The following is a 27,851-nucleotide window of genomic DNA, read 5'->3' as shown; positions in this document are numbered from 1 at the left end:
TATGACGACGGCCTTGACGCGCGCGTGCTAAAAACAGACCCCGCGACGGCCGAGAAATGTTTTAGAGCTGCCTCTCCACAGGCCTCTCGCAGTGACTCGGCACATTTGACACATCATTTATTTATTTGTTTGATCAGAAACGTGTTTGTTTGTTGTGATGACAGAGAACCCGAGGACCTGCGTTTAATTCTCTTCATCTTATAGTGCGATGAGTGTTTCTTTAGAACACTCACACTCTAAAAAGCGCGAGACCATGGACAGCCTGGAGAAGCAGCTGATCTGTCCCATCTGCCTCGAGATGTTCACCAAGCCGGTGGTGATTTTACCGTGCCAACACAACCTATGTCGCAAATGTGCCAACGACATATTTCAGGTAATCTGTCAAACAAAAGTTTTTTGTGTAGTAAAGTCGTATGTCAGAGAGTAATGACGTCATCTGGACGGTCGGCCGTACTCTGGTACTTTTTGTGTGTGTGTGTGTGTGTGTGTGTGTGTGTGTGTGTGTGTGTGTGTGTGTGTGTGTGTGTGTGTGTGTGAGAAAGAGAGAGAGAGAAAGTGAGCAAATTAGTCAATTTGGCCATCAGTAAGCAAAAAATTGTCATTAATGGCTAAAATAACTGAAAATAAAAATGCCCAGGTTATGAGTGGTGAACTAGATAGTTGCAGTCAAAAATAACGGCTAGGCCATCCACATCTCTCCTGCAATGTTCGTCTGCATCACAACAGTTCAGATGGTGCATCAACATACATCTTTTAACCGCCTCCCCCCCGTTTCCCCTTTTCTCTTTGACACCGCACATCCGGGTGTTTCTCAGGTTAAGCTCATCAAAGCTTCTTTAAAAGAAGGTGTATTCGCTTTTTGAGGTAACTTTTGGGTTACGTATGGTGTTCTGGAATACGTTAGCTCTGTCAAGTGCATTAAAGTGTTTTAGCATGTGCTATTAATATGGGAAAGCAGTATTACTTGCAGGGTTTAGAAAATGCTCGTGTTCAGTGACTAAAGTGCTTTGTATCAGGTGTATGGAGTGTGGCAGTAGAGCACAGTATAGCTGGATTATTCTGGTTTAAGGTGGATCACTGCCTCAGTCTTCATGAACAACAGTGCTGAAACCTCTGAAGATGAACTCCTTAAATCAGCATACAAACACTACGCCCTCTTTTGTACACAGAAATCATTACAGAAACCTATAGTAGGCTAAATCTTACTAAAAAGATTACTATTGTGTATAAATAATTTTTTAATATAAATTGATTGAGAAAAATCTTAGAAAGTTTGTTTTAATTAGTTAGTTTGTTGTTCATAGATAATCTAAGTTTCATGATTTTATTGCTAGGTGATTTCTCCAACCCTGACTACTTCACCGTGGAAGAGTTAGGCTAGATGCCTCCATGTGCAGGATGAAAAAATAGACTTTATCCCATGGAAAGAGCTGAGAGTATTTGCTGTCAGGAGTCCTAATAGTAATAGTTAGTGTCATGAATCCTAGCTACCATTTAAAAACATCAAAGCCAAACTTAATACTGGCTTCCAGACACCAAGCTTTGCATCATGTGACATGTTTAGACACCTTTATAAGGATGTCTGATACTCGAGATCTTTAAAATGACTGCTAGCCTTTTCAAATTAATAATTTAATTTAATGGGTTATATTTAAACACAATACTTTCCTGGTATGTTGCAGCAAACAATACTATACTGATTTTTTTAAACTTTGTTTTGTGTCCTATATTTCAGGATTTTGACATTTATTTATTTATTAATAGTGTTTGTCTTCTGACAGCATAAATGATGCTCAAGAGGTTGTGGTAATGACATCTAAAGTGGCAAAAAATAAAATCTAAAGTGGAAACATTTGTTAAAATTTAGATTAGCAAAAGATTTTGGTCATTTTACAACAACAATTTATTTATTCACATTTAATGCAAGGACTCTTAATTCAGCCTAATCCATGTACATGTAATCCATGTGCTGTGTTTTTATGTTTGTACATGTTTGTATGTTTTTTTTCCTCAGGCTTCTAATCCCTACCTGCCGACACGTGGGGGTTCTTCAGTAGGTTCTGGTGGTCGTTTCCGTTGTCCATCTTGTAGACATGAGGTGGTTCTAGATCGACATGGTGTGTATGGATTGCAACGGAACCTACTTGTGGAGAACATCATTGACATGTATAAACAGGAGAACAACAGGTACCTTAGCACAGCACATTTTATATCAGATCTACAAAGCCAGACAGCGTTTCTCTGATCATAGCACAACGTCTCAGTGAAGGTCAGAGAATGTTCCGTCAGTGTTCCTCATCCCGCTTTATCAAATCTTCTTAGAGTTAGGACACACAGTATAAATAGTAAGCCCCTCTTAAAAATCAGATAATACATGAAAATCTTGTAACTTCTTGCAAGATTAGAGAAGAACATTCTCTCCTTCTCTCCTTGTGTCATAGTACCAGCAGTAAAACGGAGCCTGAGCAGAAGCCAGGTGTGGCGATGTGTGAGGTACATGAGGATGAGAAGATTAACATCTACTGTGTAACCTGTTCAGTTCCCACCTGCTCCCTGTGCAAAGTGTTTGGAGCTCATCAGAACTGTGAAGTTGCACCGCTCAATACTGTATATGAGACCCAGAAGGTAACAGACCCCTTACCCCTACTCAGGCTCTCTGTTTAATCTCTGTTCACCCCTACTCAGACTCTCTTTTTAATCTCTGTTCACCCCTACTCAGGCTCTCTGTTTAATCTCTGTTCACCCCTACTCAGGCTCTCTGTTTAATCTCTGTTTATCCCTACTCAGGCTCTCTGTTTAATCTCTGTTCACCCCTACTCAGACTCTCTGTTTAATCTCTGTTCACCCCTACTCAGACTCTCTGTTTAATCTCTGTTTACCGCTACTCAGGCTCTCTGTTTAATCTCTGTTCACCTATGGCTCTCTGTTTAATCTGTTTAACCCTACTCAGGCTCTCTGTTTAATCTCTGTTCACCCCTACTCAGGCTCTCTGTTTAATCTCTCTCTCTTAAAAATTCTCTTTCTTTACTCTTTCTTTTTTATTTTAGTGTCTCTTCTATGTAGGTGTCTGAAGGTGGCTCAACTTAACACAAACACTATTAGAGTTTTTAAAAAATCATTCAGCAAGTTGTTCAAGTTGGCCCATTTTCTCTTCTTCCGTGTGTGTGTGTGTGTGTGTGCGTGTGTGTGTGTGTTTGGGTGAAGATGGAGCTGTCAGAGGGTGTTGCTATGCTGGTGGGAAACAATGACAGAATTCAGGCCATCATAAGCCTGCTAGAAGAGAGCTGCAGAACAGTAGAGGTGTGTGTGCATGTGCATGTTTGTCTGTCTTTATAAGCAGGTTTAAACTACATTTCCCAAAACTGCAGACACAAAGCATCATTCAGCCATTTCTACAATCATTTACTGTTTGAACAATGAAAAATTTCTCCCCTGCAGTCCTCGTTTCAAGTTCACAAGGTTCCTTCTTTGAATTCTATTTATAGTATTAAGGAATGTCTGGTTGTCCAAAGAAATGTTTGTAAAGAAAGATAAATATCCATTAGCCCTCCTGGAATAGATCTTATTCAGTTATGTTTCAGTACGTTTTTAATAATCCTAATCTCAATAATCAAACTAGTTTGAAATAATTCCACCTCAGACATTTGCTTTATATGTGTATTTGTACATATGTACATATGTATGTGAATATGCTTGTGTCTGTATTTGTGTGTATTGTTTTGTGTTTCTATATGTAGGAAAATGGCCGAAGGCAGAAGTCCCATGTGTGTGAGTCATTTGATCATCTGTATGCTTTGCTGGAGGAAAGGAAAGCAGAGCTGACGCTCAAAATCAACTCTGAACAGCTGGAGAAAGTTGATTATATCAAGGGCCTACAGCACAGGTACACTCAACCCCCCAAAGCCCCCCACACCCACGCAGGAACACTGAATGCCCATCTCCCACAACACAGGAACACTCACCCTCCATCTCCCACTGCACTAGTATACTCACCCTCCATCTCCCACTGCACTAGTATACTCACCCTCCATCTCCCACTGCACTAGTATACTCACCCTCCATCTCCCACTGCACTAGTATACTCACCCTCCATCTCCCACTGCACTAGTATACTCACCCTCCATCTCCCACTGCACTAGTATACTTATCCCACATCTCCCACTGCACTAGTATACTTATCCCACATCTCCCACTGCACTAGTATACTTATTTCCCATCTCCCACTGCACTAGTATACTTATTTCCCATCTCCCACTGCACTAGTATACTTATTCCTCATTTCTCACTGCACTAGTATACTTATTCCCCATCTCCCACTGCACTAGTATACTTATTCCCCATCTCTCACTGCACTAGTATACTTATTCCCCATCTCCCACTGCACTAGTATACTTATTCCCCATCTCCCACTGCACTAGTATACTTATTTCCCATCTCCCACTGCACTAGTATACTTATTCCCCATCTCCCACTGCACTAGTATACTTATTCCCCATCTCTCACTGCACTAGTATACTTATTCCCCATCTCCCACTGCACTAGTATACTTATTCCCCATCTCCCACTGCACTAGTATACTTATTCCCCATCTCCCACTGCACTAGTATACTTATTCCCCATCTCCCACTGCACTAGTATACTTATTCCCCATCTCTCACTGCACTAGTATACTTATTCCCCATCTCCCACTGCACTAGTATACTTATTCCCCATCTCCCACTGCACTAGTATACTTATTCCCCATCTCCCACTGCACTAGTATACTTATTCCCCATCTCCCACTGCACTAGTATACTTATCCCCCATCTCCCACTGCACAGGTACGCTCAATGCCCCCCTCCCAGGACAAATACACTCAACACACTTAACACTCGTAGTCTGTCTGAATTTATCTATATATCTTAATACCGACCTCCCAGTCTATCACATCAATGCGTAAGTTAAACATGTACACATAGTAATTTGTTCCACATACAGAATAAGGCATGATCAGCATATTTGCATGCACAGATACACGGAGCACCTGGACCGAAGTGCCAAGCTGGTGGAGACTGGAATCCAGACCATGGAGGAACCAGAGATGGCCGTCTTCCTGCAGGTCATAGACTCACACTTGTGACGTGTGTAATATAGTTAACAGAACCAAAACCACATATAATGTGTGTGTGTATGTATGTGTGTATGTATTTAAGAATATATTCATATATAGCCTGCTCTCCCACTAAGACCTGCTACTTGTTTGTGCACATTTCTGCTGCTTTCTCATTGGGTGGTGTCTGTTTAGGGCTGCAGCTATAGATGTGCGTTGATGTTTCCATCATAACATGCCACACAATGTGAGTGGTATAACATTTGGCAATGTGGCTGCGTTTAGTAGGGGACACATTAAAATCAGGAAAGAAACAAGCGATTAACTATTTAAATAACATCGACATGTTGTTTCCTGACATGTGATATGTACCTGATTTGCGGGTGAGGGGGTATGCTGATTATATTGAAGGCTGACCTAGCAAATTGTTTCCATATCCTTGATGGATATCATTATTTTCCAGAAAGATCTCAGTGGATTGTGTCTGCTATGTCTGACCAGTTGACCGCAACTCCTCATTGTGTTTACAAAACCCACATAGACTTACATATATTAGACAGAACAAAGAATACACATAATTTGGGCAGATTTAGCAGATTCATCAGAGGATGTTTGCAGATGACAGTGTTATACCTGAAGTTAGAAGTGTAGACATTGAACAGGAATGGGGTTAGTACCGACCCCTGGGGTGTCCCACAACTACAAATCTCCTTGTTGGAGACATGTCCCAGTGAAGCAGCTCCACAAACACATGGGTCCACATCTCTAATGAGCAAGTAAGGAAAGCAAGTGGCAAGGAAAAACTCCCTATACTGGGATTAGGAAGATACCGTGAGAGGATCAAGACTCAAAAGGGAACCCAACCTCCATTCGACTGAGGGCTGTAGAGCTACTGACTTCATAATTCACGTCGCTTTGTTTAATGTCAGGTCACTAACAAATAAATCCTTTCCGGTAAATTTTTTGTGTGTGAGAATGTCTGGGAACTGAAACCTTCCTATAAATTACTTCATCCCAAATGTAAAACAATGTTAAAATCACAAAATGTAAACATGGTTCTGTCACAAGTCAGTGGGCTGCAGCAGCACGTAGAATTCTTTATATCCCATTTTACATTATTTTTGATGGCTTTTCATATGGGGTAATGCCGCAAAAAAATGACACAAGCCCCACTAACACTATGGAAAGACTATCATGGGGTCATAATCTCTGTGTGGTTGCTGGAATGGTATTTCAAGTGATGGAATAGATTGTGTTTGCAATTATTCCAATCACTGAGAGCATATTTGCACCCTGTCTTAATCTGTGCTGTGTGATTGCCTAACTTGATTGGTCAGCAGTGGGTGGTGTATGGCAAAGTTGCAAAATAATTTTCTCTCTCCCTTTCCATTGTCTTAACAGAACACAAAGCCTCTTCTACAGAAGTGAGTAATCAGAGAAAAAGTATTTTTACAGTAGTATAATCTCGATTCTTTAGAATGTTTCTCTCTCTCTCTCTCTCTCTCTCTCGATCCAAATCTTTATCTCTTTCTTTTAGGGTTTCAGAGAGCAAGAATACATCACATCTGGAGAAGTTGGAACGTGGCTATGAGAATATGGATCATTTCACTGCCAACTTTCAGAGTGAGAGGAGAGCCATCCTTAACATCGACTTCATCAGAGGTATGTGTATGTATGAGAGAGCTGCCAAACAAACCAAACTTTAAAAGAAGCTTTTAGATTCATCTGGGACACAGGAGATATACCATCATCTCTGTAATGCTTATAGTGATACAGCAAGGACAGTAGTCCTAGGGGAGTGTGCAATGCCTTGATGAATCTGCCTCAATGCAGCTTTTTTATCATTAATATGTCCAGGTGGGGGGAATACAGGTGGTTGTCTAGAGCCAGTTTAGCCCCAGAATCCATTAGTGTCCTACAAAATATACAAGAAGTGTCCCAGGCTGCTGCTCCAACTGTAGACATTCTGAGAGTTAACTGAAGAAGGTTGAATGTTATCCCAACAGTAGAGGCAGGGTTGCCAACTCTCACGCATTGAGCGTGAGACACACGCATTTGACCGTTTTCACACGCTCTCACGCCACACTTGCGACTCACGCCGGAAAAAAAAATCTAGTCCTCTGATCCACATCTATGATTCAATGAGTTACTAGTTCACTCCAAGCGATCTTCAAAAGTTGGCAACCCTGTAGAGGTGTGCAGAATGTGTGTTCAGACCAGGTTCAGAAACATCTGAACTGTTCAGTATTGAGGAGAGAATTTTGTCCAGGTCCAAAATTTTACTGAACACTTTCTGATGAACGGATACATTGACACATTTGTTTAGAAGGGTGAGATGTTTCAGGATGCTTTAAAAATACAGTTTACAGAGTAATGAGATTCATTAATGTTGCTTGTGGCTAGATCACCAATGCATATGGATCTGTGGTGCACACGTGCCCAGAGTGGTGGGCAGCCCTAGCCCGGCACCCGGGGAGCAGTTGGGGTTAGGTGCCTTGCTCAAGGGCACCTCAGTCATGGCCTCAGGCCTGGGAATTGAACCCACAACCCTCTGGTCACAAGACCGGTTCCCTAACCACCAGACCATGACTGCCCACGAAAGAAAAGGCACCGCTGGAATACGATCCCAGGACTTCCTGTTCACTAGACAGGCACTATGACCAGCTAAGCCACGGTACTCTTCTGTACTACACAAGCTGGTGGTGACAACACTAGAATGGCACCAATGTGGTCAGGGACGTCATTTTTGACTATTATAGCTTCAGTCTGAGAGTCACCTTTGGAACCTTCAGATATTACCTGCTGGAAAAGGATCATTATTATTTTACTATTATGTGTTCTTATGTAACATCATTATGTACTGCTTCAGTGATGCTCTTTATCTTGTCCATGAGTTGGAATGTCCTCCAACAAAGTTTGATGGCTGACCGCTCCCGTTAAAGCCTTTATAGGTGATCTAAAAGTCAAAGTAAGTTATATTTATATAGGACTTTTTACAACATATTGTCTCAAAGCAGCTTTATAAACGCATGAGTCCCAATGCTTACAGTGGCAAGGAAGAATTAAGGGATTAGGAAGAAACCATGGGAGGACCGAGTCTCAAAAGGGAACCACCATGTTTAGTGGGGGTGTCTGAGCAGAGCAATCGCTAAACTTTGCTGGACTCCAATCCTCCAGGACCAGACTTTGACCCTAACCTTAACCCTAGCCCTAGATCATTACAATGTGACTGAGAAAGTGACATTTATTAAGGGCAAATCAAATATAATTCACATAACTATGGTCAAGGGTCAGAATACTGGGGAAATCGGGTGTAGAAACAAAACTGGGCTAAGAACTGTAAAGGAGACTGAGCTGAACGTAGTGAGACCGAGACCATTGCTCTCTCAAAGGGAGGATGGTGTGATGGGGACCGTCACTTATGCCTAATGGATGATGGGTTTCCTTTTGAACCTTGGTCCTCCCAATTTTTCTTCCTAATCCCTGCCAAAGGGGGTTTGCCTTTCCTTTCCTTGCTCATTAGAGATCTGGACCCATTTGCTTGTAAAGCTGCTGTGTTGTAAAAAGCGCTATATACAGTTGTGATCAAATTTATTCAACCCCCAATGCTGCGAAGGGTTTTATGGAATTCAGTGCACATTTGTAATTGTGTTCATAATGAAATCTTACAAGGACTTGTTAAAGAACTAAATGCAACTAAGATAGCATCAATTTTTTTTGTCATAAAGTATTAAATGGCCTTTTTGTGATTTCTTCATTGACACAATTATTCAACCCCTTTACGACTACCACTCCTAAGAACAGAGGTTCATTCCAGTGTTTTCCATCACTGGAATGTCAACGAGCAGCAATCAAGCATGATAAGCACCAATTAGGCAGATTTAAAAGGACTGTGATACTCAGCTCCTTCTAGACATCTACTGGTGTGTTTCCAAGCATGGTGAAGGCAAGAGAATGGTCCCAGAAGACAAGAGAAGAGGTTATTGCTCTTCACAAGAATGGCAATGGATATAAAAAGATTGCGAAGTTGTTAAATATTCCAAGAGACACTATTGGAAGTATCATTCGCAAGTTCAAGTTAAAGGGCACAGTGGAAACATTACCTGGTCGTGGCAGAAAGAAGATCCTGACCGCGACTGCTGTGCGCTACCTGAAGCGTAATGTGGAGAAAAATCCCCGCGTGACTGCTAAGGAACTGAAAAAAGACCTGTCAGATGTGGGCACTGAAGTTTCAGCTCAGACAATAAGGCACGCACTGCATAACGAAGACCTCCATGCCAGAACGCCCAGACGCACCCCCTTGCTGACTCCAAAGAACAAGAAAAGTCGACTGCAGTATGCCAAAAGTCATGTGGACAAGCCACAAAGGTTTTGGAACAGTGTACTGTGGTCAGATGAAACTAAATTAGAACTGTTTGGGACAATGGACCAGCGCTATGTTTGGAGAAGGAAGAACCAGGCTTATGAACAAAAGAACACCTTGCCTACTGTGAAGCATGGCGGGGGGTCAATTATGCTTTGGGGCTGTTTTGCTTCTAATGGTACAGGAAAGCTTCAACGTGTGCAGGGTACCATGAATTCCCTTCAGTACCAGGAGATCTTGGAGGAAAATGTGATGGAGTCAGTCACAAACCTGCGGCTTGGGAGACGTTGGACTTTCCAACAGGACAATGATCCGAAGCACACATCCAAGTCCACTAGAGCATGGTTGAACATGAAAGGCTGGAACATTCTAGAGTGGCCATCGCAATCACCAGACTTAAATCCAATTGAGAACCTCTGGTGGGACCTAAAGAAGGCAGTTGCAGTGCGCAAGCCTAAGAATGTGACTGAACTGGAGGCTTTTGCCCATGAAGAATGGGCTAAGATACCCATAGGTCGCTGCAAGACACTTGTGTCAAGCTGTGCTTCACGCTTGAAAGCTGTCATAACTGGAAAAGGATGTTGTACTAAGTACTAAAAAATAATGTCACTAGGGGGTTGAATAAAACTGATAATGATGTGAGTACAGTAAAGACATTTGTGGTTATTCCATCATAAATATTATGTTATGTTTGTCTAATTTATAAGTGCCTCTTTGATATAATTGTAAATAAGATGACTGAAATGATCAAAATCAATGTCAAACTGGCCAAAACACTTTATTTCAGTGGGGGTTGAATAAATTTGATCACAACTGTAAATCTGACTTGACTTAGATGTTATGGCTGCTGTACCATAGAGCTGGCTCTTTGGTCCAGTGGTCAGAGCTCCTGTTGGACTTGGGTTTGAGTCACAGAGAGGGTGAGGGAGACTGCAAGGGACAATGTAGACAAACACTAGCACGAAATTGTAACAAGGAAAAGCAATCACTCCAAGAACAGGGAGTCAGAACATAGAACATGGAAGGCGGCTATTGGGTCTTCAGCACTATTATGTTTTCCACAGGACACCCTCTAACAAAATAGATCCTGCATTCTGCTTATCTTCTCTCCCTTGATTAATAATATTAATGCTTAGATTGGAACTCACTATTGAAATCGTGTTGAAGTTTTTGTCTCTGCCTCTTTATTCTCTCTTTAGAGTGCATAATTTACTACAGCAGGCAAGGTTAAACCACTACAGCAAAAATAAAACAAGCTTACTGGATATATTTGGCCCAGTAAATGTCAAATACAATGTGAGCGTAGCATGCAAGCACAATTCTATTTTCATTTCAATAACTAGGAAGTGGCAGGCTTACAAAAGAGAAAGCAAGCCCATATTAACACTTTAACAGAGAAGGTTGTTGTTGGGCAAAGACATGGAACAAAATTGGAACAACATTGCGACATTAAATTAAATACTCATTTGCAGCTTTACAGGGCCAAGAAAGGGACACTGTGGCTAGTTATGGATAAAGGATTCTAACTGGTCTGCCCTGCACCCCATGTCAACCCCATTGCCCCGTTTTCCATGCATTAATTCCCTGTGTGACATTGTATGAATATAAATGTGATTCTTCTGTGATTTTTGCAGATGATGAAGATGCTGATGATAATGAAAATGACAACGAAGAGGTTGTTGCACTTGTCAGTTCGCAGAGTCAGGCAACTGCAGAAGTAAATTCCAACCCTTTCGTAGCTGACTCCCCCCCGGGCTTAGCCAGCGCACCTCTGGCAGCTCCAACTCCAGCTCCCAGCTCTGCTCAAACACAAACCCCCAATCCAGCACATAGCACACCCGCCACAGCTGTTCCAGGTGCTGCCCAAACAAACACCAGTGTACAGCAGAAAAAGCCCATGGCTGCCCCAAGCCCAGCACACAACCTTCCAGCCAGTACCACTACAGAGGTAAACCAACAGTAATTACATACATCACTACACAGCAGGTATGTAATGTATTAACTGATCTATCGTACATAAGCACATGCACACTACTTTGTCACTGTCACTTTCAGGCACTTCTTGACACTATGCTCTAGTGAAAACCCCGAACACTCCATTCACCGTGTGTCACACACTGATTATTCCATACACATAGAGTTATATTTTAATTCTGTTAGAAGTGTTTCAAAATGTATTTAATAACCAGAAGTGTTCCATTTTCATCGTTTAATATTTCACTTATTTCACCAGACATTCCTTGAGTCTTCTGTAGCACAACCTTTTGTGGAATTACATTGAATACAGTATACATGAGAAATATAAGAAAATGCAGTTAGATTTTTAATTCTCCACAATAAGTGCATCATGAACTCACCCTCACTCCCCTATTAATTAAACCACTGCTTCTCATTTTTCCATTACAAGTATATATGTAATGGAGAGGAACGCAATTTCGATCCTCTGTGTGTCCTGTATATATGCAGAATTGACAATAAAACTACTTGACTTGATATGTCCAAAGTTCCATATGTATTCAATAAGAATATACACAATATACTTAATACACAGAATTCCAAGTAATGCAGTAAATCAGAGAACTAGAGAGCAAAAAGCCTTAAGAAGTTGTTAATTTAATCATTTCAAAGGGCAGCTTCTCTCTCTCACACACCATCAACTCGTTCTCCTTTCAGACAGCCTTCAACCCTGGTGTAGGAGATGGTGCCCAGAGCTCAGATGAATCACAACCACGGCACATTTTTTCTTTCTCCTGGCTAAATACGCCTAAATAAGCCGACCATACTGTCCTACCATGTACTGATCCAGGATGGGCAAATAGTCCCAAATTATGTTTGTTTGCCAGAAAATATGATATGGAAAAGTGTGACTTATTGTATGCCTATGTATTTCTTTTATGAGATGATGCAACAATTTATTTGCCATACATAGGTATCTATGAAGCATTTTGTCCAAGATGGGGAAAAAAATGTGAACTCCATATTTTATTAAAAAATGTCATACTTTTAGGATAGTGATCTAAATGTAATTTGAGTCTAGCATGCTTCTACACATTGTTTTGAATGAGATAATTTTATAAAATGTAAAACCTTTAAGACAACAGACTGAAATAAATATATCCACATTTACTGGTAATGTTTATTTAACATTATTTACTGTATTGTAATCATTTCAACCAAAGAAATCAACATGTCAATAACAATTACATCACAAATCAAAAAGTGTATGAAAATACAATGACAGAATTCAGTATGAGAGCAATTACAAAATATAACATAATGTTTTATAAAAATATAATATTTTTCTGTCGTTCATGAGCTGTTGTCCAGCACATTACGCAGCAGGTGGTTAATTAGACCGATCCTGCTCTGCTGAGTCTGCCTGGTAGGTGAAGCTATCAGCTAACCTGTTTCTGATTTCATCAGTTTAATTCACAGCAGCCTCCGTGTGAGGTGTAGCTGGGGTGTAGTTAATGGTGGTTGACTGTGGCAGAGTGGTTTGTTTAGAGGCATGGCATCTTTGAACTGGGTTATACATCTTGATGAAGTGCTAAAGCGTGATGCTGCAGTGTTATTCATCATGGGGTAGTGCACACAATACCCATCAAGCCCATCGTATTGCATTCGTAATGTGGGAAGAAAGCACTGAGTTGAGCAGCAAGTGCAGATTCATTTAGGAGGATCTGCAGGAATCTGTATGAATCTTATTAAAATTACTGAAAAAACCCAACTACCCATATTTGCTACAGTGACAGATTAAGAGAATAAAAATGAAATGATAAAATTGGTGGTGTTAGCAATGAGGTGGCCTTAGGTGTCAGCTGGGAGGACTAAAGTTATCTTAATTTCGTTTGTGCATAAATATCTATGTTGTCAAGTCTTATGCAACCACCTCTTTATGGTTCACTGTGATCAAATGAGAGTAATTATTCCTTAATTTGGACCAACTGGGATGGTGCATGTGCTGGTGGATATATGTACTGGGTCATTGATTGAGAAGGATGGATGGATGGATGGATGGATGGAAGGATGGATGAATGGATGTTCATTCACCACTTGAAAGGTAAATGATGAAATACAACAACACTGCATCTTTCTTTTTTACACAACACTACTTCTACACTATGTCTTTGGGAATTTTTTCCTTCCAATATTTTGGGTGAGTTCGTCTTTGGAAAAATCGTTTGTGGTGCGGTTTGCTATGTTTGTATACTGATGCATGAAACGTTAATTGCGTGAAAATTTACAGGCTTAATATGCAATGGAAACTAATTTAAAGTGTAATGTAATTAGTTAGTATCTTCCCTTAATTCTTTCCCTAATATATTATGGTATATTGCTGAAAAAATGTATTTTAATCGGTGGCTCGGTTTTCGACTGGCAGAGCTTTTCCAGAAGCAGAGGCGGAATCAACTTTTTAAAACTCGTTCGCATTTTTTGGGGGGAGACACTCGCAAAATTGGTTTCGTCGTTCCTAAACTTGCTCGTTATCGAGAAACGGACCCCGATGTGTTAACTCCGGAAGTCAATTCGCCGACCTTAGGTTAATATTTATATCGTCATTGAAGTCCCGGGGCGCCAAGGCACGTAGAAATAAAGGACACCGAGAAGACGCAAAGTCATGGCAGATCGCAAAAGGGTCGCACATTTACTACAGCAGCTCGCCAGTGCGGCGTAAGTCTACAAAACGGCGTAAAAACGGCTTTTTGAGGAAATATTACCGAACTTCTACCTGCACCTCCGTAGGCCTATACGTAAAACATGTTACCAAGCTTTACAAATTCACCTTCACCCTGCATACCTTTCTTGTCCCATGTTAATTCGGCAGACTAATGTAAACTAATGTTTACTGTAAAATGTAAACGGGTCAAAGTAAAGTTTTACACATTATAACGTTTACACTGCACATAACAGTGAGCCCATTAAAGTGTCTCTTTGGCCTGAAGACGAAAGTTTCATTCGAATATTGGCCAGAATCTCCGTCGTAGAAAGTGCAGCCAACTAGGGTGGCTGTAATATGCGTTCAGAGTGTGCGTTTATTATGACCACACGCTAAATGAAATATATTTTTCAAGGAAATGTTTTATTAATGTTTATATGTATTTTATTCATATTTATATGAATCCTGCCAGTTAACGTTGGGTTTGGAAGGAAGAACTACCTGCTCTCTGCTCTATTTCCGTCACATGCAAATGTCATATGACCTTGCCTTATAATTATGGCTTATTTTCTCATTATTACTCATCATCATGAGATTACCACAAGATACTATCTCATAGATAGTAAGTCATATTAAAGAGATACTGTATCTCTTTAATATGACTTGCTATCTCATATCTGCCACATTAATGACTAAATGAGCCATAGATACTTGCCTCGCTGGAGGGGCTAAGCCATAGGGCCATAGAGTATCTCATAATTATGAGATAATTATAACACACTAACACATAATTATAAGAAAGTAATTCATATTTATTACATAAAATTAACGAATTCTAACTATAAAAGAAAACATTTGAATAACAGAAAAACAAAATACATTATTAAAAGCAAGTGGCTATGGGTCAATTATTAATACATTAGTAAAATAGATACTCTATGGCTCTAGTAACCCCTTCTTCAGAACTCTGAAATGGGCCAAGCAGCTAAAGGACATTCTGTGAAGTGAAAATTGAAACATTTCATAGTTCGTATTTCTTGCAGTTTTGCGTTACGTTACAGAACATTTCAATCCGGAAGGTCATTTCCAAATTCCATAAGATGCACTTAGACTGCAGCCATACTATCAAGCAATTTGATTAGTATTCTAGTAGTATTCTAGTAATTCTAGTAGTATTCTCAGATAGTAATTAAGAGAATCAGAGTGCCATCTTTTCTTTTCATCCAATAGGCAGAGTCTGACATAGGTAGCAGTTCTCTTAATTTCTAAAACTGCTATTCAGGACTTGGGAACCTGCTGGTCCAAGGGTCGTACATGCAGTGTAAAATACAGTTTGTTACTTGTAACAGGTGCAGATGTCCTGCTCATTCACACACGAATTCCTCTTGTACGTATCATCCAGGTAAATTTGTGCTTAAGGCAGTACACATACTAAACACAAGAATAGTTCATATAGTTTTAAGGCAAAGCGTACATCTAAAAATGTTTCTCTGTGTAGCTTCAAGTCATGCCAGTGGGAGGAAAACTGACTATGCATTTGAGGTCAGTATAAGTAGCCATACTATATGGTAGTAATGCAAACATGTGACAACATTACATATTCAGGTATGCAGTTGAATTATTGGTACATATGGTACCATATAGTAACTACTAGCAGAATTACATGACAATTTAACAGGGATCACTTACTTCAACCCCCCCAATAGAGGGAAAACCCATCATTGTTGTTGCACACAGCATTAATATAAAATGTAGTCTGTGTCCAATAAAAGATTTAAAATGTATACCAAACATTATGTTCCTTCCCTGATGCCATTTGGGTATTTGACTTTATTAATTTTACATTTTACAGTTGTGACTCACACTGAATCTTTGGCATGATATGTCCCACAGTGGGTATAAGTTCATAAACTCCTGCTAACGCTCTAGTTACATCTAATGGCTGGGAACGAAGAACCCCAGATTATAATTCACTTTTCAAGATGCGTTGTCTCCTCAGTTGAGTGCGGCGCAGTTTTTAATGGGAGTATGTCGAGTCTTCATTATGAGTGCATCGTCTCTCTCAGAAGAGTGTTTTTAATCAGCAGATGTAAAGAGAACTGTTTTCTGTGTTCTTTACATTGGTGGAGCCAGTTTGTAGCTAATGCTATGTGAGGAAGGGACAGTTACACATCTGCTGAGTTGTTATATTACACAATTTGAAAGTTACCTTCCCATCCCTGTTAACAATTTTATCATTTCAAATTAGAATAAACTTTATATGCTTATTTTTATTTGTTTTCTGTAGAGCCACTTAAGGTTGGTGTCAAAATTCTAATTTTTCTTTTACTATATTTCAGATGAGTTGCTCTAGCATCAGATATGGGGAGGGCGTGACAAGAGAGATTGGCATGGTAACATTTTTATTTCATTAAAATAAGTGTGAGGATGATACAGAAATCTCAGTGCCTGTAGTAATGTAATATAGTTTAGTGTACAGTGATATTTAGTGCAGGTATTCCTAAAGTGTCCAGGAAAATAATCAGATTCCTTTTATTTAAAAAAAAAGCTGTGGTGTGCTCATGTGCATTTGTTAACAAAGTTCAAACAAATATATAATAATATATCATACAAATATATAATTCATAGTTTCATGATGAGTATATGAGTAACTTTTTTTTTCTAAATATCTGAATTTCATAGGGAAATTAGTTGAGTCCCACTTTGGGAACCTTGGTATAGTGATGTATTTTACTAAAGTTCCAATTAGGAACAGTGTTGGTCTGGATTTGAAGCTGGTTGTAATGAAGTCTACCATTTTCTGATTGTTTTGCATCAGGACCTGAAGAATTTGGGTGCACAGAATGTGTGTTTGATGACAGACAAAAACTTGTCCAAGTTGCCACCAGTAATGGCCGTGTTGGACTCTCTAACCAAACATGGTGTGAAGTATGAATGCTACGACAGTGTGAGGGTGGAACCTACAGATGGCAGGTAGAGTGTATTGTGTGTGTGTGTGTGTGTGTGTGTGTGTGTGTGTGTGTTTCTATGTTTCTATACATGACTACTGTAAAATGTCAATTGAAAAGGACACTAAACTTCGAATGTTTTGGAATGTTGACTTGCTCACTTACTGAAAGGTACATACAGGAAATGTCCCACTTTTGTTATGTTTCAGACTCTTCTTAAATTGATTCAGCTCCTTATTTCATCATCATTATACACTGTACACATACAATACAGTGACAGGAAGCATTTGTTTTGGAATGTTTTGTCATTTTGTAGAACTGAATTCAATTTGCATTTATTAAACTGCACATTATTGCAGTTTTTTAATTCAGAAATTATTAAGTTTATTATGAATTTTATTGACACTTGCAGTTAAGCTCTAGCGCATCTTACTGCTATCAGTCATCCTTGAAATACAATTTCACATGTGACTAAGTGACATGGTTGGACATAATTAGGAAAGGCACTCAACAACTTATATAAGATCTCACAATTGTTGGTGTACACTCACAGGCCACTTTATTAGGGATACCTGTTCAACAGCCAATAAACATGTACACTTGATCAAGATGACCTGCTGAAGCTCAAACCCCTCATATTAGGGACAAAGGTGATTTAAGTGGCATGTAACCATGTTGGGCCCTTAAGCAAGATTCTTAGGATCTTAATCCTCTCAATTCCAGGGGCGCTCTCTCTCTCTCTGTCTCTCTCTCTCTGTCTCACTCACTTTCTCCCTCTCTCAATATATATATAACTTATCACTTATAGTCGTGTGTGTGTGTATGTGTGTGTATTATAAACACAGACACATAAAACAAACATATGTTAACAGAGATATAGTCTGTACTGTTACAAACTATTATGTAATATCAAGTGAAAAGTACATTTTAAGAGGATTCATTATATAATGGTTGAACAACATTCTAATAAATTCTTTCCATTTTTAGTTTTAAATTGGCAATCGATTTTGCGAAGAAAAAAGATTTTGATGCCTATGTGGCCGTGGGAGGTGGCTCTGTGATTGACACCTGCAAGGCAGCCAATCTCTACTCATGTAACCCGGAGGCTGAGTTTCTGGATTATGTTAATGCCCCTATTGGGAAAGGAAAACCAGTCACAGGCCCACTGAAGCCTATTATTGCTGGTATGGACACACAAACAGACAATTACAAGGGACAATAAAACACTGTTGGTACTCATGCACATACTTGCACATATGTACAAAACAAGACACAATAACAAACTCACAAGGATAAATCATATAGACTAGATATATAATGTATTTATCTGTCTATGAGTGTGTGCACACATTTTTCCTTTCGTGTGTGTATGTGTGTGTGTGTGTGTGTGTGTGTGTTAGTTCCCACTACAGCAGGTACAGGAAGTGAGACGACAGGTGTGGCTATCTTTGATTTTGAAGACCTGAAGGCCAAGACAGGTAAGTGAAAATCAATCAATAAACTTCTTAATGTTCATAAATCAAGATCACGTTTGCAAAAACGCTCCAATGTGTTTGTTCATTTGTCATCTTCGTGGGTCCTGGATATCCGCTGCTTGAGTGTGTGACTGCTTAAACACTACATGTATGTATGTGTGCGCACCTGTCCATGTGCTTTCTTTTAGGCATAGCGAGTCGATTGCTGAGACCTACCTTGGGGATGGTGGATCCATTGCACACACTGCACATGCCCACCAGAGTGGCTGCCAACAGCGGCTTTGACGTGCTCTGGTAAAGCTAACTCGGTGTGGGTTCTGTGTATAGTCAGGGACGTATTGGGAACTCTTTCTATATATGGATATTAATTCTGTGCACTCCTACAACTCAGCCATGCACTGGAGTCCTTCACTGCATTACCGTATGACAAGAGGAGCCCATGCCCTGCCAACCCCATCAGTCGTCCTGCCTATCAAGGCAGGAACCCGATCAGTGATGTTTGGGCAAGGCATGCCCTCCACATGGTCTCCAAATACTTGAAAAGGTAGTTGAAAAAGTAGGGAGTTGTAGTTCTACACATGTTACTAGTACCCAGACCTATTGGCCATATGCCAACTCGTGTTTGATCTACTTTTTCTGAAGCTGAGAAAAAAAAATATATATATATATTTTTAATTTTTATTATAAGCCTAAATTAAAATTTTGGCACCTAAGAATTTAACGTCTCCAATCCTTTGTAGCCATCTACTATGTTTTGCTGAAAACATGTCCTCCTCTTTAACTATAGTTATTTGTTTCTACATAGAGACATAGAGTTAGCTTTCAGTTTAATTTGATCCTGATTTATGTAAAGTTTCTAGCTTGAATTTTAACACCTCTACAAACTGACAATTTAAAACATTTCAGTTTGTTTTAAAATGTATGATAATCATAGTTTGATATTAGTATAGTCTGATTTCAAGTTATATATAATGATACATGACCCATATGCATATGTGAGTGCTTATTTGTGTGTGTTTGTGTGTGTGTGTGTGTTTGTGTGTGTGTGTGTGTGTGTGTGTGTGTTTGTGTGTGTGTGTGTGTGTGTGTGTGTGTGTGTGTGTGTGTGTGTGTGTGTGTGTGTGTGTGTGTGTGTGTGTGTGTGTGTGTGTGTGTGTCAGAGCCGTGCGTGACTCAGATGACGTGGAGGCGCGCTCTGGCATGCACTTGGCCAGTGTGTTTGCTGGAATTGGCTTTGGTAATGCAGGAGTTCATCTTTGGTAATTCTTTACACCTAATTTACAGATATGAATGTCTTTTAACCCTTTAATTACATCAGGGGCAAATGTCAGATGTCTTCCACATATTATACCTAAACATAGTTAGGTACTAAGTGTGTAGTATTTCACTATAATAGAAGCCCCTATCCACTACCAATATAAAGAAGTAAAACCTAGTCTAGCCCACTGTTCCAACATTGTGTTGTAAAGGGTGATAAAAGAGCACAAATGATTTGCAGGACTGTTAATTTACCAAGAGTCACTCAGTTATACTCTCTTGTATTGGGTTGCTGGATATATGGAACAAGTCAATATTTTGTTGCTGAAGATTAAATTTAATTTTTTGCCATGCATTACTTTTAAAAATGTTAATTCCAAGGATATCAGCCTCATGAGCAGCAATTAGATTTGTAGAAATTTTCTTACTGAATGCTTTCTGTTTTTTATAATTCAGTCATGGGATGTCATACCCTATTGCTGGGAATGTAAAAAAGTATAAAGCCAAAGGTTATGAAGTGGACCATCCCTTAGTGGTGAGCTCATGTCTGAGTAATAAGTAACACTTAAAATAGCAATGGAAGAATTTCACAAACTCTTCACATTAGAAATTAAAAACAATATGTAATGTAAATCTGACAATCAACATGATCCAGTTAATTACTCACCCTAGAATGTATAAAAAAGTTCATAGTTAGATATCCTGTGTGCGTTGTTTCCTCACTGCTCTGGTGTGTGTGTGTTTGTGTGTGTGTGTGACAGCCTCACGGTCTCTCTGTGGTTCTCACCTCCCCTGCGGTCTTCACCTTCACCGCCAGCATGTGTCCTGAACGCCACCTGGAGGCGGCAGAAATACTGGGTAAAGCATGCACTGGTGCATACTGTGCTTGGGGTGTGTGTGTGTTCACATGTGCCTGTATGTGTTTATGTGTATATCTGTGTGTGGTGGTCAGGTGCTGACGTGAGGAATGTGAAGGCAGCTGATGCTGGGTTCATCTTGGCAGACACACTGAAGAACTTCCTATATGACCTGGAAGTGGAAGACGGCTTGTCTGCGATTGGCTACAGTAAAGATGACATCCCTATCCTAGTAGAAGGGACTGTTCCTCAGGTTCGCTCCCACGGGCCAGTGCTGCCTTGATTCTCCCCTCAGGAGATGCAAGAGTCACTAGATCATTTGTTCTCAATTTTTTTTAGTGCATTGATTTTGTGCATTTGTGTGGTTTGCAGGAGCGGGTTACGAAACTGGCTCCCAGATCTCACACTGAAGAGGATCTAACTAATCTGTTTGCAGCATCCATGAAACTGTATTGAACACACATATACTCTGTATATATAAACAAAAATCAAAGAGTCAAATGTATTTGTATGCTTTTAACAACACATGTTGTCTAACCCTAACCGCATAACAAATTGTCAAATAATTGACAAATCTTCATCACCCTAGGCTAGAAGGCTAAAATGTTGAGATACATTATAAATGTGGTAAAAAATTTGGCTCTAACCATTTGAAAATTGATTGAATAAATATTGGTATTAGTACTATATTGCTTTAAAGATCCTTGTTATTGATGTGCTTTAATTTGCTCATTAGGAGGGTGGATCCCTAAAAGCAGGGTTGTTGTCACGGCAACTGTCAGACACCAGTAACCACAGCATATTGCAGTGAGTCAGTAATTTTATTTTGTTGTTAGTCTGGAAATTCATTTCACATGCAAAACAATTCAGCTGTGTAGGCTCTTCAAACTGCTTTATTGGCAAACAGCAGGAAAAAAAAACCAAAGGAGGGAAAAATCCCCAATCAAACGAGCAAAAAACAAAACACAAAACAAAGAATATATATACAGAATATATTGTACAATATATACTATTATAATACACAACTTACAATCCACCATCCTACCAGAGAATCATTTTGAATGATCTTTAGTGCTGATCAAACTATTGTCAATAGTTAGGCGCAGTGCTAATGCGGTACTGTATCCTGATGGAGATTATATTATTATTATGTTCTGTATAATCTGCCTCCATGGGAAAACCATCAAGCAAAATAATAATTTTCATTAATTTCAGACAATAATTTTACTCTCACTTCTTGTGTAAACCAATTTCCTGTTCCTCAGCTGTTGCTCATGTCTGTATTCTCAACCCCATACATGGAGGAACGTTTCATATGACCTTTTTACCTGCATGACATCGAAAACAAGGATTGAAAGGAAAAAAAATGTACAGAGGAGATGGATGAGAAAGTTGATGCCACTCCACTAGGAACTTGTACAACCCTCTGAGAAGAAAGCATGTGTGTGGAGGCGGGGAGTGTACTGTGTTGTAGGTAAACCAGACTGACTGTTGAGGCTGTGGGGGTGATGCCAGTCTGCACTGGAAGAGACCACCATGCCACTGGCAAATGTAAACATATCCTCCTCCACCACTGCACTCATTCTGAACACATGGCTGTTGGCAAACCTCTGCGTCTCCTCCACCATCCTAACACAAGAATTAAGAAGCTTCAATTACATTCTAATGAAGAAGCATTATCATCTTCTAAGCATTTGGTGTCAAATGTAAAGCACTGTATCTCCAATCTTGCATTTTATTCAACTTTCAGAGAACTAGATACTCGGGGATACAGCATTTTAAAACCAAATTTACAGAAATAAATCTGTATATAGCACTGTGAACCTAAATGAACCCTTATTTGATCAATTTATATTCTGCCTATTTGGGTCTATTTTTTGTCATTGTGACTTCTGAAAGGCAGATGCACCCAGGTCACAATAAAAATGAAGGCCTCCAGTAGAATTCCACTAAAAGTGCTACTTCAATCTCAGGACAGACTTTCTCTGGGAATCACAAACACAGATCACGTCCTACCTTTAAGAACATTTAGCATCACACTCTCTCTCTCTCTCTCACACACACACACACACACACACACGCACAGCCTGCTGAGGAAAATCTAATCAATACCAATTGGTATTATTCTGAGTCAGACTAAAACACCTTTCACGTCCCTGTGAACTAGAACAAAGAGTCCATTGCCACCCGTCAAGAACGATGTGTTTGTGTGTCTGATTTGGGGGAAAAGTACCAATTGTTATAGGAAGCTTTTTATTGATCACTAGATGAACTTTGATCATGTCTGGACTACACACACTTGGTTATACACATACACTCTGTAAGCCTGATTAGTGTGCTCAGTACTTAAGCATGTTCGTAAAGCGCATATATGAAGTATGTATACTCTAATAGATGGCATTTTTAAACCTTCACATTTCACCTCCAAACTCCTTAAGACTATGTATTAGGAATGTACACACACACACACACGCACACACAGAGCAGTAAACAGACTGCACTGCTAAGGGTTAGTAGAAGGACTCTGTATAAATGTGTGCAATTGACTGCATACATGTGTGTGTACTACATGAATCAAATTGATATAGGTGTGTGAGACGGAAGGGACACTTCATCAGGATTGGTCCATGGGCTCAGAGGTGCCCGGAGGTTCTGGCCCCTGGCTCTCCATCTCTTCTTGCTCATCCGGCTTCTCCTCCTTTCCATCGCGTCTACTGGTGGTGCTGGAAGTGGTGGTGGCTGTGGTCTGCTGCCGTAGGTGTTTGTCCATAGAAGCCTGTATGTTTGACACCATCTCCTGCAGGCGTCGCCGTTGGGCTTCGACCGCCGCCGGCTCTATTTCCACCCCGCCACGCCCCTCACGCATCGTAAGCACGCCCGGGGCCACACGCACGAGCTCCTCCCCCGATAACGCTAGCTCCTCCCCTCGTACGCTAGCGCTCAGGTCCACCCCGCTGCTGTGCTGTCGCCTAATTGGCTGGTGCTCAGCAGTGGTGGAGCCCAGGGAATGACCTTTGCCCTGGAACGCAGTGACGGTCTGCTCCTTCTTGCGCACTGCCCCCCCGCTCCCCAGTTTAAGGCCATGGGAGGGGCTTCCGTCGCGACTACGAGGGGGAGGGGCCTCAGAGCAGAGCTGAGTCAAGGCCTCCTGGATGAGGTCTTCCACATCGGGACCCACGGGGAAGTGGCCGGCTGCATCCACACACAGCTCTAAACGCTCTTCTGCTGCGTTGAACACAAACGTCTTACCAGTCAAGTGTGGTAGAGTGCAATGCTTCCCATTCAACAGACCTAAAATCACACACAGATGCACAGGCACCGAGAAACACACAACACAGTTAACAATCAGTCAACATTAATAAACAGACTGGCCAGCTGGTGTGCCAAATTCTGATGTGAAATTTCCTAAAATTTAATACAACTAGATACAGATTTCTTGCAATAGAGAAACCAGAGTATGTAAGGCCACCACACCCAGACCCCTGACCAAACACCTTTTATAAGCCTGCACACAGAATAATAGTAAGAGAGAAGATAGAAACATGTACCCATGTCTTTCTTGACAATGTTATAGAAGACTCCTCCTTGTTGAAAGAGATGAGGCAACTTCTTAGCATAGGACCACACATCCTCGCCTAAGAGGGAAAAATTATACATGCACAGTAGCAAGCTGTTGATTATATATATATACATACATACATACATACATACATACGTGTGTGTGTAGATTCCATATCATGCAGAATGTATTCAATTGTATTAGTCCCCTATTAAAATAATTTTTAGACTGAAAACGTAAAATGTTAATAATACTTTTGTTAATGAAATCTAAAAGATATTTTTCTTTTTTCATTATACCATATTATTTCTTTTCAGAGGTCTTAAACTCTGCAATGACCTCACTGACTCAACAGCCAAAAAGGGTAATCAAAAAACACTTTCAGGAAGTATACATAAGAGTTCCCTAACCCTGACCAGCCTTAAAAACAAATAAATGACAAACACAAAACAAATGCCTCATACCTGCAGTCTGTCAAGTCCTCTAAACACTGTTAGGAGTTTAATAGCCTTTGAACAATACATTACACTATTTGGGCAGTATTAGCCATATATATAGAGAGACATGTCCTACCCATGAGTGTTGCTAGGAGACAGAGTGATGACATCTCCAGGTCAATGTTGTCTTGTATTTCTCTGCTGCCCGTCCTGCTGAGCCAGGGCTCCGTTGGGGGGGGTGTGTGCGTGTCGTGGGAGTGCTGTGTCTCTGGTGCGGTGTGTGCTTGAGGATCTGGGACTTTCTCCTTCAGCACCTCCACAGTGATACGGTCTCCATGCTGTAGGGCCACAGGCAGGTCCTGCCCCTCGGGGGGAGGTGGGGGAAGCTCCTTTGGAGGGAAGCCATACCGGATGCACTGCTGATGGGCCGGCAGGTTGAGGGCCTGGGCTATGGCTCCCTGCAGCTCAGCGTAGGTGGTGTGGGCCTGCAGCTGCAGAGTGGCCTGCCGCCCGTCGCTTGTCGTCACGCGGATCTTCTTCTCGCCGCTAGCCGACGGGGCTTTGGTAGGCGTGGGTGGAGCGGAGGAGGAAGCAGAGGACGCAGGCGAGGTGGGACGGGGCTCTGCGGTCTGATCCTGCAGACGTTGGCGCTGCGTGCGTCTGCGCTGAGACAGGGCTGCTTGTTCGCTGATGCTGTGCTGCAGGATCCGTTCAGCTTGGCTCATCACCAGCTCCTCTTTGTGGAGCGTGCGGCCCTTCTGTCCCGTCAAGATGATCTTCGTCGGGGGGTTCAGGTCCGACTCCACCACCTCCCCGCCCCCTTGCCCTTGTGTGTGAGTTCCCTGTATGGCCACTGGATTGTACTCGTCTGGGTTCTTCTTGGCCGTGTGGTGCAAGATGGTGTTCACGACCTTCTGGACGAGGATCTCGCTGCCGAACTCTCCAGGGAAGTGCTTGGTGACCAGGCGCATTGCAACATCGTAAACATTGCTGTTCAGTGCTGGGTCCAGTTCGTACTGGAACCAGTAAACGGTTTCTCTGACTACACGTCCAGCCCATTCCAGTGTGATAGGGAATGCCTCTGGAAGGTTGTCATACTCCTTCCCTTCCCAGTAATGTTTAAAGCCACAGCCACACTTTCCCCCCTGGGAGCGTGTACTGGTCCGGTCTCCATCCAGATAAACCACTGATCCATCACCACGGATGTGCCTCACCGAGGTCCCATGGCACCAGGTGCAAGTGGAGAGTGAGCTGAGTTTGTAGTCGGGCACCAGGACGTCCCTTTCGGAGCAGTAGGAACAGACCAAGTTGTTCAGTGGAAAGTTGTAGTTCTTGTCCACCCTCAGAGTGCCATGAGTGGACTTGGCCAGGTTGTAAAGTTTCCCGCCAGGCACCAGCCAATCGGGAGGCACGTGGAGTTCGGACAAAGCACTGCATATCAGGCAGCGGTGCAAGCGATTCTCCTGCACCGACTTCTTTGCTGCCTCTATTACCTCTTCTGGCTGGATGCCAATCACCCCAGTACGACGGTAAATATACTGATGGACATCGGCCACAAGCGCAGGGTGGATGCTGTGCTTTTCCATGAAGACGTCCTCCATGGCGTTGACTAAGCGAAGGAGGTATTTCTCCTGCAGGCTTCGGTCACCTCCGATCACACAACCTCCACAGGAGTCCAGACTCACATACCTGCGGATAAGCTCCTGCGGAACCCCCCATGCTTTGGGCAGCAGTGCTGCAGGTAGCCGAGGGAGTGGCATACCCTTAATTCCCACCAGGGGGAGATAATGATTCCTGCCCGAGCTGCTCCAGGCAATGCAGATGGGTTTATTTAGGGAACCGTCCTTTCCCCGGCACTGTTCCTCGGGTACTAGGCCCGGCAGGAACGTGGCTGAGTAGTCACCTGAGCTCCTCATGCCACTAAGAGAGTCCAGAAGGATTATAGGACGGTGCAACACATTGGCCAACCCAAAAATGTGTATGTTCCTCAAGCCAAGTGGGACGCCCTCTGGGGGCACAAATAAAGGGTCACACTCGCTGATGATGTCTTCCCATTCCGCCGTGTCAATAAAGTCTTGGAAAAGAGCCTTGTAGCGGTCCAGATTCTGCTTGAAACTGAGTTTAAGGTTCTCTCTCAGTGCATGCCAGAATAACTCACGACCCACTAATGCCCTCGACACGGCGTGGACCAGGCAGTGGCCATCTCCGTCCACATGAATTGGAATGAGGCATTCTTTGTTGTTATTGGATTTCTTAATTTCTTCCAAAGTGTCGTGAAGGTATATAAGACTACCAGATCTGTCCTTACCATAGCCAACTGTAGACACATGCTCTTCTTCTATAAGAAAAGCCCTCCCGCCCAGCAGCGAGCAGTCAAAGATCTCGCCCTGGTTCATCTCACGTAGTTGCTTCGCTTTCCCGGTTTGTTTATCCATGCCGTAACGGGTAAGAATGGGTGACAGCAGCTTGCAGTGGTAATTGGACAGACCCATCACTTTAACTAGCTCCGTCCCTTTCTTGGGAGCTCCCGTGACGCCGAGTAAGGCATTTCTTAGTAAATTATGAAGCACAACGTCTGGATCGGTCACTTCTTCCACATTTAGGAGACTCTTCTGCTCGTGTCGCTGGCCACACTCCGTGCATTCAATGCTGATTGAGCCGTAAGCGGGGAAGAATAGCTTCGCCTGGCATTTGGAGTCTGGGCAGATACCTGATAAAATTCGCTTGTCTCTTTTCTTTGCGCTTTGGGCCGACGACATTGTGATGGCTGATTCTTTACTGTCGTAACGGGTTACAAAACCATCATAGTATTCTATTACAGGCTGCTGAATTTTCAGCTGATATTTATCCGTATAGAACAACACGGAAGCGGTTATTTTTCTCCACCGAGTTCCCACTGTCTGATTGAGGACGTTAACCCTCCGTAGAGAACCAAGGATGCCGGAATTTGTAGTTTTTACTCAAGTTCAACGACGTACTACCATCCAAAGCTTTTGCTACATATACATATATTTGTACAGTTATTTGCAATAATTTGAACAACGTACTGATACAACAATATTACTACAGCGACAAATAAATTCAAACTTATAATGCCTGGCACACTTTTGTAGACTACAATTACCAAAATGCCAAGCAAGTCCTTCAGTTTTGGGTCGTGTTCGTACAGCTGACCGCAGATTTTCAAGCGTTTCCGGTTAAGCAGCAAC

General features: G+C 41.6%; 3 protein-coding genes across 6 annotated transcripts; 2 read left to right on the top strand and 1 right to left on the bottom strand.

The window, feature by feature from the left end:
* trim55a (tripartite motif containing 55a) lies at nt 1–12,578 on the top strand. 2 transcript variants are annotated; one of them, XM_076981724.1, is made up of 10 exons: nt 1–373; nt 2,015–2,187; nt 2,442–2,625; nt 3,205–3,300; nt 3,738–3,883; nt 5,011–5,098; nt 6,491–6,513; nt 6,627–6,751; nt 11,087–11,438; nt 12,126–12,578. In XM_076981724.1, exons 1-9 carry the CDS (start codon nt 209–211, stop codon nt 11,413–11,415), a joined length of 1,329 nt encoding a protein of 442 aa, XP_076837839.1. In that variant the 5' UTR covers nt 1–208; the 3' UTR covers nt 11,416–11,438; nt 12,126–12,578. The 2 variants fall into 2 exon arrangements, with proteins under 2 accessions (XP_076837839.1, XP_076837838.1); XM_076981723.1 differs by having other exon boundaries at nt 3–373; nt 11,087–11,400.
* A 1,254-nt stretch (nt 12,579–13,832) lies between these two features.
* adhfe1 (alcohol dehydrogenase iron containing 1) lies at nt 13,833–21,333 on the top strand. 3 transcript variants are annotated; one of them, XM_076981254.1, is made up of 14 exons: nt 13,833–14,123; nt 15,459–15,496; nt 15,608–15,651; nt 16,449–16,502; nt 16,928–17,082; nt 18,045–18,241; nt 18,458–18,535; nt 18,721–18,826; nt 18,924–19,076; nt 19,693–19,791; nt 20,246–20,324; nt 20,551–20,647; nt 20,742–20,899; nt 21,019–21,333. In XM_076981254.1, the coding sequence occupies exons 1-14, from the start codon at nt 14,071–14,073 to the stop codon at nt 21,100–21,102; spliced, it is 1,395 nt and encodes a 464-aa protein (XP_076837369.1). In that variant the 5' UTR covers nt 13,833–14,070; the 3' UTR covers nt 21,103–21,333. The 3 variants fall into 3 exon arrangements, with proteins under 3 accessions (XP_076837369.1, XP_076837368.1, XP_076837370.1); XM_076981253.1 differs by having other exon boundaries at nt 15,459–15,511; XM_076981255.1 differs by lacking the exons at nt 15,459–15,496; nt 15,608–15,651.
* A 1,034-nt stretch (nt 21,334–22,367) lies between these two features.
* On the bottom strand, nt 22,368–27,685 carry vcpip1 (valosin containing protein (p97)/p47 complex interacting protein 1). Its single transcript, XM_076981252.1, has 3 exons — nt 24,779–27,685; nt 24,195–24,281; nt 22,368–23,937 (listed from the first exon to the last, which is right to left on the bottom strand). The coding sequence occupies exons 1-3, from the start codon at nt 27,399–27,401 to the stop codon at nt 23,261–23,263; spliced, it is 3,387 nt and encodes a 1,128-aa protein (XP_076837367.1). The 5' UTR covers nt 27,402–27,685; the 3' UTR covers nt 22,368–23,260.
* Between the last annotated feature and the right edge of the window lie 166 nt (nt 27,686–27,851).

The sequence above is a fragment of the Brachyhypopomus gauderio genome, chromosome 19, assembly GCF_052324685.1.
Source record: "Brachyhypopomus gauderio isolate BG-103 chromosome 19, BGAUD_0.2, whole genome shotgun sequence".
NCBI classification, from domain to species: Eukaryota; Metazoa; Chordata; class Actinopteri; order Gymnotiformes; family Hypopomidae; genus Brachyhypopomus; species Brachyhypopomus gauderio.
This window is presented reverse-complemented; position numbering and strand designations above follow the sequence as displayed.

What these genes read in the sequence shown, in the direction of transcription:
- vcpip1 (XM_076981252.1), bottom strand. Translation starts at nt 27,401, where the DNA reads ATGTCGTCGGCCCAAAGCGCAAAGAAAAGAGACAAGCGAATTTTATCA. An exon ending in TCTCCTAGCAACACTCATGG is followed by an intron (nt 24,282 to 24,778) that starts GTAGGACATGTC and finishes TTTCCCTCTTAG; the next exon opens with GCGAGGATGTGTGGTCCTAT. An exon ending in CATTGTCAAGAAAGACATGG is followed by an intron (nt 23,938 to 24,194) that starts GTACATGTTTCT and finishes GTGTGATTTTAG; the next exon opens with GTCTGTTGAATGGGAAGCAT.
- adhfe1 (XM_076981253.1), top strand. Translation starts at nt 14,071, where the DNA reads ATGGCAGATCGCAAAAGGGTCGCACATTTACTACAGCAGCTCGCCAGT. An exon ending in AAACTGACTATGCATTTGAG is followed by an intron (nt 15,652 to 16,448) that starts GTCAGTATAAGT and finishes ACTATATTTCAG; the next exon opens with ATGAGTTGCTCTAGCATCAG. An exon ending in GGAGGCGGCAGAAATACTGG is followed by an intron (nt 20,648 to 20,741) that starts GTAAAGCATGCA and finishes TGTGGTGGTCAG; the next exon opens with GTGCTGACGTGAGGAATGTG.
- trim55a (XM_076981723.1), top strand. Translation starts at nt 209, where the DNA reads ATGAGTGTTTCTTTAGAACACTCACACTCTAAAAAGCGCGAGACCATG. An exon ending in GTGCCAACGACATATTTCAG is followed by an intron (nt 374 to 2,014) that starts GTAATCTGTCAA and finishes TTTTTTCCTCAG; the next exon opens with GCTTCTAATCCCTACCTGCC. An exon ending in TAACATCGACTTCATCAGAG is followed by an intron (nt 6,752 to 11,086) that starts GTATGTGTATGT and finishes TGATTTTTGCAG; the next exon opens with ATGATGAAGATGCTGATGAT.